Source organism: Xiphophorus maculatus, chromosome 15, assembly GCF_002775205.1.
Source record: "Xiphophorus maculatus strain JP 163 A chromosome 15, X_maculatus-5.0-male, whole genome shotgun sequence".
NCBI classification, from domain to species: domain Eukaryota; kingdom Metazoa; phylum Chordata; class Actinopteri; order Cyprinodontiformes; family Poeciliidae; genus Xiphophorus; species Xiphophorus maculatus.
In genome coordinates, this window is record NC_036457.1 from 22,980,319 (window position 1) to 22,997,830 (window position 17,512).

At 41.6% G+C, this 17,512-nt stretch overlaps 2 protein-coding genes across 2 annotated transcripts; one reads left to right on the forward strand and one right to left on the reverse strand.

Annotated features, from left to right (window-relative positions):
- The first annotated feature begins 4,016 nt into the window (after positions 1–4,016).
- LOC102223335 (regulator of microtubule dynamics protein 3-like) lies at positions 4,017–11,854 on the forward strand. Its single transcript, XM_005814434.2, has 12 exons — positions 4,017–4,627; positions 5,476–5,665; positions 5,824–5,964; positions 6,344–6,665; positions 6,913–7,015; positions 8,256–8,316; positions 8,403–8,478; positions 9,451–9,528; positions 9,617–9,715; positions 10,801–10,854; positions 10,970–11,044; positions 11,296–11,854. Exons 1-12 carry the CDS (start codon positions 4,426–4,428, stop codon positions 11,353–11,355), a joined length of 1,461 nt encoding a protein of 486 aa, XP_005814491.1. The 5' UTR covers positions 4,017–4,425; the 3' UTR covers positions 11,356–11,854.
- rad51 (RAD51 recombinase) lies at positions 11,442–15,656 on the reverse strand. Its single transcript, XM_005814435.2, has 10 exons — positions 15,600–15,656; positions 14,968–15,059; positions 14,083–14,220; positions 13,582–13,699; positions 13,405–13,496; positions 13,227–13,321; positions 13,019–13,132; positions 12,731–12,860; positions 12,464–12,585; positions 11,442–12,395 (listed from the first exon to the last, which is right to left on the reverse strand). The coding sequence occupies exons 2-10, from the start codon at positions 15,049–15,051 to the stop codon at positions 12,272–12,274; spliced, it is 1,017 nt and encodes a 338-aa protein (XP_005814492.1). The 5' UTR covers positions 15,052–15,059; positions 15,600–15,656; the 3' UTR covers positions 11,442–12,271.
- Between the last annotated feature and the right edge of the window lie 1,856 nt (positions 15,657–17,512).

Consider the following 17,512-nt stretch of genomic DNA (forward strand, 5'->3'; position numbering starts at 1 on the left):
GTCATATGAGGTTAAACAGTATATTATTTAAAATGGGAAAACATCTTACAGGAAAATGTGATTTTTGTTTTGCAAGAAAAGACACTGAACATTTTTGATAAACTTTCCACTTCTGAATCTTATTGGGCTTTTTTGCTTTGTTTTGTTATTTTTTTGTTATTTTTTAGCAAAGGTATCTTAAAAAGATAAATTAAGAGAAAATATATGTTTTTGTTTGTGTTTTTTTAAGTATTGAAATCTGTGTAGGCTGCACAGTGGTGCAGTTGGTAGCACTGCTGGGTTTGATTCCCAGGACCTTCTATGCATGTTCTCCTTGTTCATGTGTGGTTTCTCTCCAGGTACTCCAGCTTCCTCCCACAGTCAAAAACATAACTGTCAGGTTTAATGATATCTTTAAATTCTCCTGTGGGTGTGTGCATTTTTTTTAGTCCTGTCTGTCTCTGTGTTGGACTGGCGACCTGTAGAGGGTGACTGTTGACAGCTGGAGATAGGCACCAGCACCCCTCACAACCCCACTATGGTTAAGTGTGTAAAATAATGGAATGAAGGTATCTGTCTGACATATATTTAGTCTTTTGAAACTTACCAAATCATTAGAGGGGACAGGGCCGTGCAGAGACCTTTGGAGGGGCAGGGGCTCAAATTTAAAAAATGAAATGAAATGAATCAAAATGACTCCAAAGCATCAGCAGACAGATAGGGGCCACAGGGGGATTCCAGGTAGATTCCAGAGATGCGCATCGCAGCAACTGTTCCTCCAGGGCCGGCCCAAGGTAATGGGGCCTTAGACAGAACCCCCCTCCCTCCGGAACCCATCCTACTAAGAACCTCAGTATCCTAACATGTATAAATATAGATAAGGTGAATCTGTGAGAAGGAGACCAGGTTTATTGGCCGAGTTTAAAATCAATCACTGATTATTGGTTATTTGCTGTGATGTATTTGTGAACAAATCCAATTCAAACACAAAGATTACACCATATTGTAGCCATGGTAACACAACAATCAAACTATCAAGATGATTCTTTAAACTTTTACAAAGTAAACTTCCTAATTAAATCCTAAATGTACTATTTATTTTTCTCAGCTGAATGCATTAAATAAAATGTAATAACATTGTTATTCTCTATAAATGATGCTACAGGTTTAGATCTATGGTCTGTGTTACAATTAAACCATTTCTAGGGGCCCCTGAGAGTCTGGAAGCCCCTGAGAGTCTGGAAGCCCCTAAATGGCCCCTACCAGCAGCTACTGAGTTTTCTTTGCCTTGATATCCCAGTCTTATAATTCTAGTTCTAGAGGTTTAACATTGAAACATTATATAGAGTTAAGCCCTTTGAGTTTTTGATCTATAAATCAGTCTGCAACCAGGTTGTTCTAGAGGTTAAATAGATATTATTAGGGCTTAATTAGTAAAATGGCCGCAAATTAGCTTATTTCATAACTTTATAACCTTTGACCTTCTGTCCTCTGGTCTGTTTAACAGCTACAGTCTCAGATCAGCTCAGCCCTCCAGGACTGTCAGCAGCAGAAACAGAAACTTTATACCTGATGAGGAAAATATAGACTATAATTGCTTTGCATTTCCCCGCATGATGGCAATGATATAGTAGGATCCAATTAGATTCTTGATTAATATGGGTTGTTGTTATGTTGTTGTACGGAGTTTTTGTTCAATGTGCCCCTTTTTTAAATTTGACCCCCTGACCCTCCAAAGGTCTCTGCATGGCCCTAGACTCAAGCTGCCTGTACTGAACCGGGCCTTTAGCAGAATGATGAAGTTAAAGTCAGAAGTTTTCTCTGCAGCTGAAGCATTTCTGAGTTTAGGGGCGAGGCGGGTTTTGTCCTGCTATTGCAAGGATGATTATGAAAATATAAATAGAAACAGTTTTTCTAACGTCAACATCAGACCTACGTTTTTATTCACAAACCAGTGTATGAAAAAATATTCTTGCCCATAATTTGATAGTTAGAGGACACAGATCCTCCTCCTCCTCACCTTGGACCCGGAGTTTGAACAACATGGAGGCTCTGAGAGTCATTATTAGACTGAGGGCAGCCAGACTAGTTTATTTTTACTAAATTATTATATTTAGTTAAATATTATTGCTGAGGGGCACAAACAGGCCTTCTGACATACAGATTAAAAAAAACAATCTCAAAAAGGGCACTAGGGGCATCAAGGATAAAAAGGGCAGGGGCTCAACCCCCCCTGCACGTGCCTGAGAGGGAAAGTTGGTATGTTAGAGTTCTTATAGATGGAAAACTTCTGATTGGATGCAGCAATGACAAACAGATAGGAAAAGCAATAAGATGACTTTTGTTGGTAACATAAATGTGAGTAAATTTGCAAAGGTAGAGAACGGGTCTGGCCCCTCGGGAGGTGTTATTTCAAAAGTTCCTTTGGGGATGGAGATGAAGGAGCTTGTGTTGAACTTACAGCCACACAAGGTGTAACAGGTAAAAGTGCTAAAAAATCAACTGGAGAAGTTGAGAAAAGGGACACTGAATCTGTATTGATTTAGTTTACACTTAAATCAACAGAGGTGTAAGCTAAATCATCACAAATTTACTTTACACAGAAACACAAAAAACAACTAAATGATTATCTGTTTTTTTATTATTTGTAAAGTTCAGTATAAGGAATACATCCCTACATCTATGAGATGTTACAGGTGTCAGGAATTTGGACATATAGGAAAAGATTGCAGAGGGATAAGGAGGTGTGATGGTGATCATGACTATGGTGATAGTGTAGGTGTAAGTGTAGAGAGGGAGTACAGAACTGGAGGAAATCATAGAGTGGCCTATTGGGGATGTGAAATTATGAAAAGAGAGATTGATGTGCAGCAGATAAAACTAAGGATAAAGTATGCAGAAGCAGTGAGGCGGGAGAATCAGGAACTTAGAGAAACAGGGAAGAAACAAAAAGAGCAAGTATAAGCTGAAGGAAAGTTTGCATGGGAGGAGAAAAAAAGAATTGCTATCTTTAATGCTGGAACCATTAATGCTACTTCTGGTGTTAAATCCAAAACTGAGAGGATAATTAATAATGATTAATAATTAAAGCAGCCTTACATCCTCTTGATGTGGTAAGATTTAAGTGGGGAAAAAGTAAGACATTAAAGTGTGCAGGCAAGGCAGGAACCAGTGGCGCAAAAGGTGGCTATGCAGTGTATGCAAGGCATAGGGGCGCTGCACTAGAGGGGGCGCAAAAACGAGGTGGGGAATTTTTTTTTATATAGTCAGCATTTTATGTACTTAACAGCTGCTTGTGTATGAAATGATCAATAACAGAGGAACAGCACTGATTAGGCGCCCCCCTCCCATACAGGCAGCTTGGGCAGCGGCTGAGGCGCGTTTTTCTTTCTTTTAAATTTGTAGTAATGCCTCAACAACAGGGAGCTAAAGATGGGGCGCAGAAAAAACTCCGGGGCCCAAAACAGAAAACGGAAGAGGGGGAAGGATAAAGATGTTGGAGAGACGAAGAAAAGCTTTTCAAAGTGGTTGAAAGACAGAAGGTAAGAAATGTCAGTGTATCAACAAGAGAATTGTAAATATTCAGGTTATCTTAAGCTAGGCTAAAATGATGATGTTCGCATCCACCTCAAAAATATGTAGTTGCGGCCCTGGCAGGAACCATGCACTGAGTGATATTAGTAAGTTTTTTTGGTGTTGCAGCTTCAATTAGGACCAAGGAGGAAGTATGGAAGTATGAGTAGAAGAAGCACCAAGAGCTGTCTGACTCTTCAACATCATTGAAAAACATTTTACCCTGTTATCTATGCAGGCCTCCTGTCTGACTACAGGCTGCTCTCTGAATTTCTGCACATTCAAGATAAGATTCTTATCTTAAAGAAACTTAAGATAAGTTTCTTATCTTAAGAAAAGAGAAGTTTATCTCTTCAACATTTGTGTCCTCTAAAACTCGCATGTGGTAGGTAGTGTTGTTTAGTTATAATTTCAATGCCTCTATTTTGAAATCCACAGGAAATGCATTGTACTATTAAATTTAAAGTTATTTTATTTCGAAAGCAAAACCGGAAGTAATTTCGACCGTGCTGGATGGAGGAGCTCGTGAGGTACTCACCAGCACTGCTACAAACTGTTGGAGCATCTTGCCTGAAGACAAATAAATGAAAATCCCAACATCAGAATAGTTACTTTCTGAACTCTGGTCGTTATATTGTGGATAAAATGCGGAGTGACTGGCCGCTTCCTGCTACGCGGTCCGGGTACCAGCGTAGCTGCTAAACGGAGCTTAGGTCGGGTCAGGTGGCAGAACACATGTCACCGTTATCGCTGTTTGGTTCCAGTTTCGGATAGTCGGATCTCTATTTCTCTAAACGTTGTTAAAGTCAAAATGATGGGCCGCCGTCGATAGGAATAACTAGAGCTGGTTACTAGACCTGCGAATGCGGAGAAATGATCATTTCGCTCGGAAGAAACGGGTTAATCGGACTCGCTGTCGGAGCTACAGCCAGTTTGGGGTTGATTGGGATTCTAATTTACAGAGAGCGGAGCAGGAAAAGGTCCCAAAGGCTGGAATCAAGAGGCCAGCCAGCAGCCAGGCTGCCTGACCAGGCGGATGGAGCGGCGCTTTTCCAGGAGCCTCTGGATGCTCAGGGTAGGTTAGCTTCACACTGCCCCCTGCTGTTCAGATGCTGACATGTCTGCTTCTAAACTCCTTGAGTTCAGGGGCTTGTTCTTGATAAAGACATTTCTGTATGATTATATTGACAACTAGAATAAATATTTCAAGAGATATTTTGTCCTAAATTGCTGGTGATCAATTATTCCGACACAAGTTATTATTTTGTCATTTCCAAATGTATTATGAAACAAATACATTTTCTTGTCTGGAGGATATTCATGATCTATTATCTCCCCAGTGATCTATCAAACAATTGTTTTTTGCAGGAAATTAATTAAAGTTTTTATTAAAGTATTTTTTCAGTTTCTATTTTTTAAATATATTTATTTAAATCAGCCTTTTCATGTAAGTAGCAGAAATGGATGAGTAGCATGGGATTTCCTTCATTGTTTTTCTACTCATGCCTTCACAGCATTGTGTTAGAAGTGAATATTGAGGTAATCGTTCATGTCGCTGCAACATTAACAGGAGTTAGTTTGAGCAATTAAAAAATTACGGATGCACTGATAAATCAGCCATGATTTGTTTCATTTTGAGTGATGGACGATTGGCAGATGTCTTCCATGTGAAACCGATCTCACTTATAATTGCAAACGTCTGAAACTCATTTGCAGGTGCTGAGTTGAAAATTAGCCACTGTCCCCTTTAGCTCTGACTTTTCAGACAAAAATAAATAAATCACTATCAGCCAGAATTGACAAGTCAGGCTGTTCAAAGGTTGGTGATTGACCAGAGAACTCTTATCAGTGCGGCCCTATTAAAAATGCTAGAGGCATTAGTAAAATGTCTAAAGTTCAGAGGATGTGTGTGTCCGTCCCCAGAGATGGAGGCCCAGCAGCAGGCCGTGGCAGCGGTGGAGGCTGTGGTGCAGGGTCTGTCCCCAGAGCAGCAGCTGGAGCTCCGGATCCAGCTGGACCAGGTGCTGAGCTGCGTGGCCTCGCTGCGCTCTGAGGTGGCCGAGCTCCGGGGGGGGCTGCAGGACATCGCCCTGCAGATCATCCAGGATGTCAAGTGAGTGGACTCACCAACCGCCCTGTTCTGTTTGGCAGTGTGACCCACTTCCTTGAGCTGGGATCTGATCCACGCTTAGCACTTGTTCTGCTGTGTGTCCTGTACTCCAGAGTGAAACTGGGCTTCTCTGGCTGCTGTTTTCTCTCTCACACCTTTAGAAAGGGAGTGGAGGACAGTCAAAGGGTCCGTCGTCGTCGCCATGTCAACAGAGAGCGGACCGACTCAACCAGCTCCAGTTCTATCTACTTTACTGCCAGCCAGGATGTCGGCAACACCAACGAGGAGACCAGTGAAGGAGGGTATGTCGTCCCCTCTCACCAGGCTGTCAGCAGGGGGCTTCTCTGAGATGAACATATATATATATATATATACATATATATATATATAGTGTGTGTGTGTCTGAGTGTTGCAAGCTTCTTCAGTCTATTTTAAAATAGCTCAGTACTGTAACTAGTAATGACATCATTCCCCCCTGTTGAGGTGCACCAATAAATCGAACCAGACCATAAGCATCTAAATGAGTAAAGAATGAATAAATAAAGAACATATTCAGTATTAATATCAACCTTTTCACAGAGATATTTGTTGCATCCTGTCTTGAACGTAGCTTTAAAGTCGTGTCCTCTGAGAATCCTGTGTAGGGGCCGTGCAGCATGAAGTGCTTGTTTTGGGCTTCAGGTACTCCACGGCCTACGCTGAGTCTGAGTACACAGAACCCGATGAAGATGAACCAGAACCGGAGCCAGAGTCTGAGGAAGATGAGGAGGAAAGAAGCTGTGCCACGGTCCTCACCCTCCGCCAAGAAGACTCCCAAGAGGAAGAGGAGAGGAAAGTTGAGGAGGAAGAGGAGGAGGAGGAAGAGGAGGGAAGGCTGTGGATGGAGGCAGAAGTTCCTCATGGAGAGCTGGCTCTGCTTTTGGCTCAGAGTGACATCCTTCACACTGGAGACGCTACTTTAAAAGCAGACGGCTTTCAGCTGCTGCTGGACAACAGAGCAGAGGTGAGTTGCTGTCTGTCCACGATGGACAAAATCCGTCCTCAAAGTGGACAGGAGCTTCAACTGACTGAATCTGGTCCTTCAGTGTGTCTGAGATTTTGGGAGATTGACGGATAAATATTTCCCAAAGTTTTGAATCCATTAGGCTGTAAAATGTCAAATAGTTTTCTCTGCTGCTCATGTAAACTAAAAAGTATTTGTATTCGTGATGATGACTGAGGTTCCTAACTGTCTCTTCATCCTGCTGCAGTGCGGAGACAGCAGGGACTTCCTCTGGAGGCTGGCCCGCGCTTACAAGGACATGTACGAGTGTGCCAAGGACAAGCAGGAGAAGTCCAGCTACGCTCAAAAAGGTGGGAGCATTCACACACTCAGTCACAGACACACTGACACAGTCACCCCGGCATTCTTGCTCCAGACCAGCTTCAGCACCAGGCTGGTTCTGGCTCTGGTTCAAAGCTCCGGCTGAGTGAATCGTTCCCAGGCCTCTGCAGGCTGAACGTCTGGATGCTGAGCAGGGATTGGTTGAGGTGTGCTGGAGGTGTACAAATGTTTTGCCATGAGGTCCAGAATCATTCATTTAGAAGCACTTTGGGGAACCACACTAAATATTTTTTTTTTATGCCAAATTAAAACAGCCGTGTTGTGCTTTTTAATTCCATCTGCTCCAGAGTAAATTAAAATAAAAAACTAAAAATGAAAAATCAACAAAATTGTTAGCTTTTTGTGGAAAACGGATCTGCAAATCATTGTAGATACAAAATAAGGTTTTGCATGATTGCGTTATGAGACTGGTCCACAGTTTCTCCGTTTCATGATGTGGGATGTATGATTTGTGTTTGAGCAAAAGCAGCTTGATGTTTGTGTTTCAGTTCACTTCAAAGAAAAGATGAAAACAGAAATATTGGATTCTATTTTTTACCGCATATGGTTTTTTTTTTAAGTAGAAGATGTTAATTATGTGTAAATCATGTAACCTTGCATGATTCAGCATGTCCATTTGCTTCAATCACCTTAATTTCTGGCCAGATTTACTCCATTCTGGAACTGAGGTCATGGGACTGCATAAAATCCTTCAGAGGGCCACAAATGGCCCCGTACCGCACTGTGAGCACCCCTGATCTAAGTCTGTAGGAATGGAGCTGCCCAGCCCTGAATAGAACCGAACCCTAAGTGACCACAGTTCCATGTTTTTCTGCTTCCAGTCAGGATATGACAGCGTTCTGTGGTGGTGATCGGAAAAACATCCTTTTTAATAAAAAAATAATTTTAGTATTTGACATCTGGATCAGTGCTGATTCACATGATGAGTCCAAAGGACCATAGGACCCTGCAGCCCTGCTGCTGCTGTGGGTCCAGTGAAGCAGACAGGCATCAACAGGCTGCAGGACAGCGCCCCCTGCAGACCGGAGCTGGTCCATCCACACAGAGCTGATTTGCTCCATGTGACTAATGAAGCATGCCTCTGCTTTCTTATTTTTTCAAAACTAATTCCATCAAGTGGGCAGCCGATCAGTGAGACAGTGTTGGACTCATTGGACAGATCATCATCATCATCATAGAGGCTCTTGTATTAACGGTTGTTGTGTGCAGGTCGGGAGGAGGCGGAGCTGGCTCTGAACTACAGGAGCCTGGATGCTGAGAGTCATAAGTGGTAGGTCATCAGCAGCAGACAGTCGGTGTCCTTCTAGCTCCGGAGTGTTTGCGTCCTTCATGGCTGTCTTGTGGTCGTGTCGTCAGGTTCGCTATGCTGACCAGACTTTCCTTAGAGCATGAGAGCATGCACAGCAAACTGAAGAGCGGCCACATCCTGAAGGTAAAGTAGCCGCCCACCCATCTGTTATTAACATACAGATATAAATATGAGTTTACTGATTTGCTAGACAGCAGAATGTTTTATTCCTCTGATTATAAAATTGTTTTGAAAAGTTTCCATTAGTTTTGCATAAAATGATGAGTTTTTGTGAAGCAAAGACAAAGTGTTCCTGGTCTGTTCATGGCTGAGGGAGGGATGATAACAGGATCTTAATGTAGTGGAGTTTTCATATTGCACTAACAGTATCCATCATAGTTAATAACCATTTTCTTTACTGGTCGTTTTTTTTTTCATTATTACAATGTCCCAGCTGTCTCCTGATGTGTATGCAGACCTCAGACAGTCAGAGTTGTAGATTTATTGTTGGCGATCAGAGTTTAACTGCAGGAAAACCTTGATGTTTCACACACTGCTGCTGCCGACAGCAACTCCTGCTCTCCTCCTGGAGACCATGATCCGCTGGCCGGTTTGTGTTTAACCCCGTCTGTCTCCCAGACAAGCTGGTGACTGAAGTGTTGCCCGACCAGAAGAAAAGTCATGTTTCCTTCTTTTCTTCCTGGAGACTAGAAAACTGTATCAGACGTGATCTGCTCATCACTGTCTCTTCTAGATGAAGCCAGTAAAGGAGCCACAGCTGCCATGAACTCTTTATTTTTACTTAACAAAGAAAGCACTCCTGGATCAGTGTCTTTGGGTTTTGGTGTGTGTGTGGGTGTGTGTGTGTGTGCGCTCTGGCCTCTCAAACCCCCAGTCAGTCCTCAGTTCTGGATTGGTTTTCATACAGTGCAGCTGGTTGTTGCAGAGAGACAGAAGAGGAGCTGCTGTTCAACTAATAAATGAAGCCTTTGAGTTTTTTTCTGGACTTTTGCCACACAAGAACCCTTTTCTCAAAACATAATGTTTTTGCCAATACTAAATAGATGTAATTTAATTTAAGCCGTTCTGTGTTGTTTCTCTCCCTGGTCCATCCAGGAGCATCTAGATCGAGCCTTGGCCCTCAGTGATGAAGACCCCGTGTGTTACTACCTGCTGGGCAGATGGTGCTACGAGGTGAGACCCATCACACACTGATGGAAGCCTCCAACCAACCTGTGTGTGTTCTCTGACGTGTGTGTATGGGGGGCTGGGTGGGCTGCAGGTTGCCACATTTGACTGGTTGGAGAAGAAGGCTGCTGCTGCGCTGTACCGGAGCGCCCCCACCGCCTCCATTCATGACGCCCTGGAGAACTTCCTGAAGGTTGGAGCTGCTTTTCATTCTGAACTCCAACTATGCAGTAGTGTAGAAACGTCTTGCCATGAGGTCCAGAATTGTTCATTCAGAAGCACTTGGGGGACCACAATAAATAATTTTTTTATACAAATTTAGGAGAGCCTTGTTGCGCCTTTTAATTCTATGTGCTCTAAATAAAATTAAAATGATGAATTGATTAGCTTTTTGTGGAAAACGTTCGAGCTGAGCAGCCCAGTCTTACAATTTAAATGCATGCATTTAAAATGTAATCAATATGACAAATTTAGACTGTTAATCAACACATCTAATGGTCAGTGTCTGTTTGAACACATGGGACACATAGTGCTGTTAAATATGTATCTATGAACATGTTAATCTTGTGTTTTTTAACTAGTAAAAGTTGGAGAAATATAGTATTATTGGCCTGTGTAGCTAACAGAAGTTTGAAACCACAGCAATTAGCTGCTTTTCTGTTTTTACTTCTTTCGGTTTTTAGGACATCCAGAGGAAAACGAATAGAAAAAAATCATACAAATGAAAATTCCACTGACGTGTCACATCCTTTCAGAGCCAGGGAGGGATTTTCTCTGAGCCAAGTTTTTTAGATATTCTTTATTTTTCTTTTAAAGCAACAAGAATTATCCCGAATAACAATAAATTAGTTTGGTTTATTTCCCTGGGTGAGCAGTAAGAAACAAGGTAGAGACAGCTATCACAGTTGTATATTTTGAACAAATATCAATGTTATATGGTTAACTGTGGTAAGGATTATAATCCTAGTTTACTATAAATCCCTGAAGATCCTTCTACATTTGACTCTAGTCACTTTAGTGGGATTAAACCAGACCTCTGATATCAGTTACCTGAAATACTTTGACATACATGCTAACAATTAGTTGCCATTTTGACTGTTTCCTGATTTGCAACTGCATCTGTCTGGTTAAATTGAATAAGTCAGTTCACTGGAAACATGGAACAAATGAAAGTCACATTCTGACGTTTAGCTCCGCCAGTAACAGAGAAGTGTTTATTTCTCTCTAACTGGTGACCTTCATGTGTTGTCCTGGTGACCTTCATGCGTTGTCCTGCAGGCAGAGGAGCTCAGGCCGGGATTCTCCAGGAACGTCAGGCTTTACATCGCCAAGGTAACTGGAAATTCCCTGAAACTCAACAGCTTAGATCAAATCCCAATACAGTAGTATATACAGATGCCTTTATGAAGACATTAGAGAACTGTAAAGCTGCTGCTGTTTTGCTTAGTGTCACAAGGATCTGGGGAACATCTCTGAGGCCACAAACTGGACCAGGCTGGCACTGAAGATGCCCACAGACAATGTAAGATCCTTCTGCATGTGAACACATGCACATTTCTGTCTGCAGTTCTAAATGTTTGCAGATGCAAACTAATTATATACATTTAGAATCTTGTCTCATTAGAACATATCTATATTCCCATGCCTCTTGGCCAGGTCTCCTTAACAGATTTCATCTCAAAAGACATCCTAGTATAAGAATGGTTAAATAAAATGTGTTTTTTTTTAAGTGATACTGAAATGTAAACCATAACTTTCATCTCATGTCTTCAGGATGAAGAAGCATATGAACTGGAGGCTCAGCTTCAGCTTTTAACCGACAAACAAAACTGACAGTTTGGGATGTTTTCCTTCACTAATAGATGTCTCTCAAACTATCCATTTTATTATTTTATGACATATGGTTACTTTTCTAGTAACTGTTTTTTTTTTAATTGCTTGGATTGTATTTATTGATTCCACATCTGTGCTTTGCATTTATTGATTTTACCTTTATTGCAAACTTTTCAGCCCTTTGGGGTTTTTTCTCCAACTGTCAGTCTAAGAAGCAGCAGGCTTACCTGACTACTACACCCATTGAAGCTGCTGCAGCATGTTTGCCTCCAATGACCACTGGCCCAGGAACATATGAGCTGATCTCAGAGCAGCAGCAGGTTTCTTGGTCTTTGAGTGTTTAAAGCCTCAAGTGTTGCAGCAGCTGCCAGAAAAGTCTTACTTGTCTTATTTTTACAGTGACATCATTGCACTTATATTTTTTGGTTAGCACTCAATGAAAAAAATGATCGTCGTTTCCTGTAAATCTGAATCAATATTAAATTTTAATGAAATGAAACTGCTTGGTTCTGAATTAGTTACCAGTTTATTAAAGGATCCCTTAACACACTGCTCAAATAATTCAGAAATTTAGTTCTGAAGGGAATATGGACAGAACAGCTTAAGGACAAAAACATTTTAAATAAAATTTCTGCCTTCTGAGGCTAAACTTAGACACACAAGCCTCAGCAAAATCTCTAGACAAATATTGTCCATTGAAGTCATTTATTCAGGTTTCCCAGGTTATATTGTCAGTACTCTATGAAGGACTTGTTACTGATACTCATCATGTAACTGAGGAATGTTTAGATCTAATATGACCTGATGTCCAGGTAGGAGACATTTACTGACTGTGATGAACAGTCAACCAACCATGAGAACACTTTACTCTAGCTCTTCCTGAGCTCACTACAGCCCCCTGCTGGCCAAGGGAGGCTCAGTCCTTGGCATCTCCAACGCCATCTGCATTGATTGCAAACATTGCTTCAGCCTCCGGCAGGCAGGGGGAGTCGTAGATTTTACAGATCCTGGTTTCTCCTCGGCCTTTCCTCAGGTACAGCCTGGACAGAGGAAAAATGGTTGGAGGTGCGGCTGAGGAGTAAACAATCTTATTTAGAGTCAAACACACCTTGTGGTGGAAGCATGAGCCAAAATGTTGCCACCAATTGGTTTCTTGGGATCTGCTGAAAACATGGCTGCCCCATCGACCTGTGCCACCACTTGGTTGGTTATTACCACGGCAACCCCAAACTAGAGGGGGGAGGGAAAAAGACATAAGTCTCACTTGTTTGTGTTACAACAGCTAGGAATCCTGGCTGATCTGCAAAGACATGATCAACCAACATGTCCACTACATCAGAACAAGGGGTTTGGGTCACAGAGCTGTGCTGCGTACCTCATCTGCTAACCGGAGCAGCATGCGGAGGAACCGCCCCAGATGCCCCTGCCTGGCCGACAGCTCCCCTCTGCCTGAATAGTCTGTCCTGTACAACGCGGTGGCGCTGTCCACGATAAGCAGGGCATACCTGGAGAAAATACCAGTTACACTGAGAAGTTCAACTGAAATGCTTTGTGAGCGTCTGATGTCACTGAAGCCAAAATATGTCCGTCTTAATGTATAAAGAAATTCCTGCAGACTTTTGCAATGGATCATAGTTCAGATGTAACTGAGACCACTGCTGACCTGGACTCAGCCATCATGGCAGAGGCTTGATAAAGCAGCTGAGTCTGGTGGTCTGTGTTGAAGGCTCGAGCGTAGGCCACATTGTCCAACACGTCGCTGCCCACTAGCCCATACCTAACCCCAGCAAATAAAAGACAAGCAGGAAGGGTTCAAACACTTTGGCATGTTTACGTACATTAAACAAAAAGATAAGTATAAATGTGTTTACCTTTCAGCTACAGCCAGCAGTCTCTCAGGTCTGAAGGTTCCTTCTGTGTCGATGTACATTGCTTTTCCTTCTCCACCTCCCTGATCAATAGGCAGCTATGGACAGAGGAAAACCAGCTCCTGTGAACACACCTCTTCACACACCTCCATGTTCAGTTCCTGGTCAAACAGGATGCTACCTGACAGGTAACGGCCAGCGTGTGGCACAGCTGGGTCTTTCCGGTCCGAAACTCTCCAAACATCTCTGTGATGGAACCCGTCTCGATCCCACCTGCACAGGAACAGAGACTCAGCAAGGTCAGCCTCCCTCCCAATGGTGTAGAAGTCACTGCTGAGAGGCAGTCACTGGGCCACACCCTGCAGTAATTTGTCCAGCTCCTTGGAGCCTGTGGAGATCTGGATGATCTCTGCTCTCCTTTGATGGAACTCAGTAGCGGTAGTGAAGCCCATCGGCACCAGCTTGGCTGCTTCTGCCTGCCAGGGACAGAACCAAGTACACCAGTGAGAGAGAAAGTAAAGAAAGTAGCATAAGTGCAGAAAATACCAATGATTAATTCACAATTTTCTTTACTTAACCATTAATTCTCTGATGACTAGAGTACATTGTTAAGTAATGCTGTTAAACTTAATACATGGAAAACGCTCAGTGCAGCTGTGCATTATTAGCATCTCAGTGAGGAACTATTTCACAACCACAAGTCCATTCATTTCATTTCACTGGAGTGGACAGAATGAAGCAGTCAGAGTTCTTTTAATGCATGCAATGGAAAACATAGAAGATTTGAGCTTATAAATGAACCAAGCTAAATAAAAGTACAGTTTTAGCTTGTGTAAATGGAAGGATAGACATTTCCTACTAAAACTTTGTCTGCTTTGGCTTCACTGATGCCCTTAATGTTGAGCAGCTCTTTCTTGGGTGCGTAGGCCACTGCTTCTATGGTGTGGAACCCTGCATCCTCCAGCTTCTTGATGTCGCTGGCACTAATCCCACAATGCTGCAGGCAAAAAGACAACATCAGCATCCAGCAGGGGGCAGGCCCACCAGTACTGAAATACAAATGATTTATTTACAGACAACACTTTAGACACATTTGTAGAATGTCTTCTGTTGACATTTACTTGACCTTCCTTTTATTTGTGAATACCATGGTGTTACCCATCAAATTGCAGAAGGCTTGCTTAGACAACTGTATTTTATGTAATTTAATGTCATATCAAATCTTAAGTTAAGACAATTTTATATGTATGGCATATTTCAGCAATCAAGCCGTTCAAAGTGACTTACATGACAAATCATTTAATAACTTTTAATACAAACACAAACTAAGCTCTAAACTTCGGCTGAACCATATGGCTGATAACTTATCACAATATAAGCGTTTCATATCAGTAGATATTAATAATTATTGATTAGCTTGTTTTAAATATGTGAAATGCATGGTCTTTCCTGTTTTATCCAATTTTATCTCCACCTCGTTTATTTTTAAGCGGTTATGAGACATGAGAAACCTGAAGGTTACTCAACAGGTCGTTGCTAGGTAACCAAAGAGAGAGTTAGTTGATGCCACAGCAACCTTGCTTAGTTCGCTGCGAGAGGTTGAGCAACGAAAGTCTACATCTCCCAGAATACTATGCGGCTCCTTATCGGAGTGGAGTCAATATTATATGTATATATATATATATATTACTGTCCAGCCCTAGTGTTAACTAAACCAGCACAGAAAGCAGTCGGGAGACTTTACCTCCAGTCTGGAGAGAGGCTGTGGGCCGTAGTTCTCCTCTTCCTCCGTCTCTACCTCCACTCTCGTCTCTCCTCTCATCGCCATGATAACACCTGGCCGACAGGGGGCGCAGACAAGTGACTGTCAGTTTTGTACCATAAGACAGAGCCTCCTTCGGTTTTTTGTGATTTCAGATAGTAAAAACATCCGGCTTATCTTTACTAAAGAACTTGATTACTTGCCGGTGTTCTGTCAGATCAGAATACGTTGTGACTGTTAAATATCATAGAATTGCTATTGTTCTTTTCACTGTGTACGCTACACAGTAAAAACACTACAACACTACTATAAGTAGGGTTGGGTCGCAATTTAGAGCATATTAACAAGATGATAGTTCCTGTTTAACTGTACCGCCACAACTTGTACTGTTCTGAGGCGTATTTATTCCGCCACGCCGGAATTATTTTAATACTTATGCAATTGTTTAGCCTAGCATTAGCACAAACCAGGTGACTTCGATACCTGATTATTTCCTCTCCTTAAAGCTGCTGCCAGCCCCGCAGAGTGGACTGACAGCTTAGGTTCGGGCTAGTTCCTAAACCTCCTTAGCAACAGTCGGTGCTGAGCTAAAAGGAAGCTTCCATAGAAAGTACCTGCAACGTTTTCTGCTTGATGTCGGCAAATTTCCTCAAAGCTCCCGCGCTCAAAACACGATTAAAACGTAATGACGTTTTACTTCAACGTCTGTAACGTCAACAGGAACATACGGAAGCGACCTTTCAGAGTAAAAGTGAAAATAAAATTCAGAGTAAGAGCTTTTAGACTCAAAAATTGTACTCTCTGGAGACTTCAATATTAAATCACTTAAGATTTAACTTCAGACTATTACATGTTAAGTTTTACAGTCAAGTCATGCAGTGCTTTGCTTGTCATTTTTATTTCTTGCCAGTAGTAAACCGTGATATTGCTGTTAATGCACAAAAATGTGGATGATGTAAAGAAGGATGTAAGCAATGCTCTGTCGGTGCTCGATGGTGAGCAAGAGTGTCCCTTGAAAAGACCTGAGCAGTCTGTGGTAGACTCAGTTAGTGTGGATTGGACGGCCGGAAGAGGGCAGTACAACCTTTTGTTGTAGATCTGATGATGAGTTGTGAGTAGTAGAACAGACTGATTTTCCTCAAAGAACGTTTCAACAAAATCTCTGGCATGAGACACACTCAGATACTGCTAACTGAGTTACTTCTTCTGAACCTTGCTTAAATGTGTAGCCTTTTGTAAAACATGCTATAGTACTGGTGTATGTTGCGATGTTTTTGTTTTAATTGTCCCAAATACTAGTACTTCAATAATTTATATTAAATTGTCGTATGAGTTTTACAACTTTTTGGAGTGAAATTCAAAACCTTTTCTTTGCAAAGTCCTTTTATGCTTAAAGCAAGTCATTTTCTTTTTTTTATTATTGTTATTTTTTTGGCTCTGGGTTTATTCATGCTGTATAGGGTATTTTACTGTAGATTCAACAGTTAAATACTACATATCACTAGCAAGTTGTAGGTCAACTTGCAAGTGATACCCTATAAGCTATCATTTCAGCTAGCTGTAGCTTTGTAGCTCATTTTACCTTAAAGGTTTCTGCATAGGTTTGAAAGCAGTATTCTGCAGCGATTTCTAATAGTCTTTGGATGGGATTTTTGAATTGACTGAAAATGTTCACTCCTCTTAAACAGGTTTTCTATATGCCTTTTTCCAATTTCTTGCATTTCTGCAAGTTTTTTGCAATTGACTTTAAATTCTTCTGCATTTTTCACCAAACACCTCCAGCTTATAGTATTCACTTTCCACAGGAAATGCAATTTTTTCTAGTTACAATTGTAATATCTTGTATGTGAGCAATTTAGCAACATTGCGTGAGCCTTCATTGACTTTTATACATTGCAAGAGCTCACTTGTCAATTAAGCAGCATTAATGCAGTTCCAATTTAGCTGAAATACGTAGTTCATCCATGTGTACATTTCATTTCATATCCTCCAAAATCAGCATAGCCATGCAAAGAGTGGCAAGGGGTCAGTGGTGTATGACTCCTGAGCTGTGTGATGTTGCAGCAGTATACGTCTGCAATGCCCCTGGCATCTTTATATGACAAGTTCAATTTACTGCAAATGCTGGTGTGTGAGCACACAAGCAGAAAAATTTAATTTCCCTTAATTTATTATGACATAAGTCATCGGTCAGGCTTTCTTTTTATAGCTTTATAGGGTAATCAAGACAGAGGTTTGGAGCTGGGTTGTAATAGTGTATGAAAAAATTACAGTGTGTTGCTTGCAACTAACAATGATTACATCATTTTGTAATATGTGGTCTTTTTTTGACAAATCTTGTATTACAAAAAATGTTAACAAAATGTGTAAAAGGGTATCTGAGTGTCACTTTCAGCCAAAAGTCATTCTATGTCCTCTGAGATGGAGGGACCCATTGCATTGAGTCAACATCTTTCGAAGTTCCTATTTTTAATTAAACTGTGTTAACTTTTTATACATAGCATTTATCTGAGACACTTGTGAAGCT

Coding starts and splice junctions, on each gene's coding strand:
- LOC102223335 (XM_005814434.2), top strand. CDS start 4,426: ATGATCATTTCGCTCGGAAGAAACGGGTTAATCGGACTCGCTGTCGGA. Junction 4,628..5,475: donor GGAGCCTCTGGATGCTCAGG/GTAGGTTAGCTT, acceptor GTCCGTCCCCAG/AGATGGAGGCCCAGCAGCAG. Junction 11,045..11,295: donor TGAAGATGCCCACAGACAAT/GTAAGATCCTTC, acceptor TCATGTCTTCAG/GATGAAGAAGCATATGAACT.
- rad51 (XM_005814435.2), bottom strand. CDS start 15,051: ATGGCGATGAGAGGAGAGACGAGAGTGGAGGTAGAGACGGAGGAAGAG. Junction 14,221..14,967: donor AGCCTCTCTCCAGACTGGAG/GTAAAGTCTCCC, acceptor TTTTGCCTGCAG/CATTGTGGGATTAGTGCCAG. Junction 12,396..12,463: donor GCTCATGCTTCCACCACAAG/GTGTGTTTGACT, acceptor TCCTCTGTCCAG/GCTGTACCTGAGGAAAGGCC.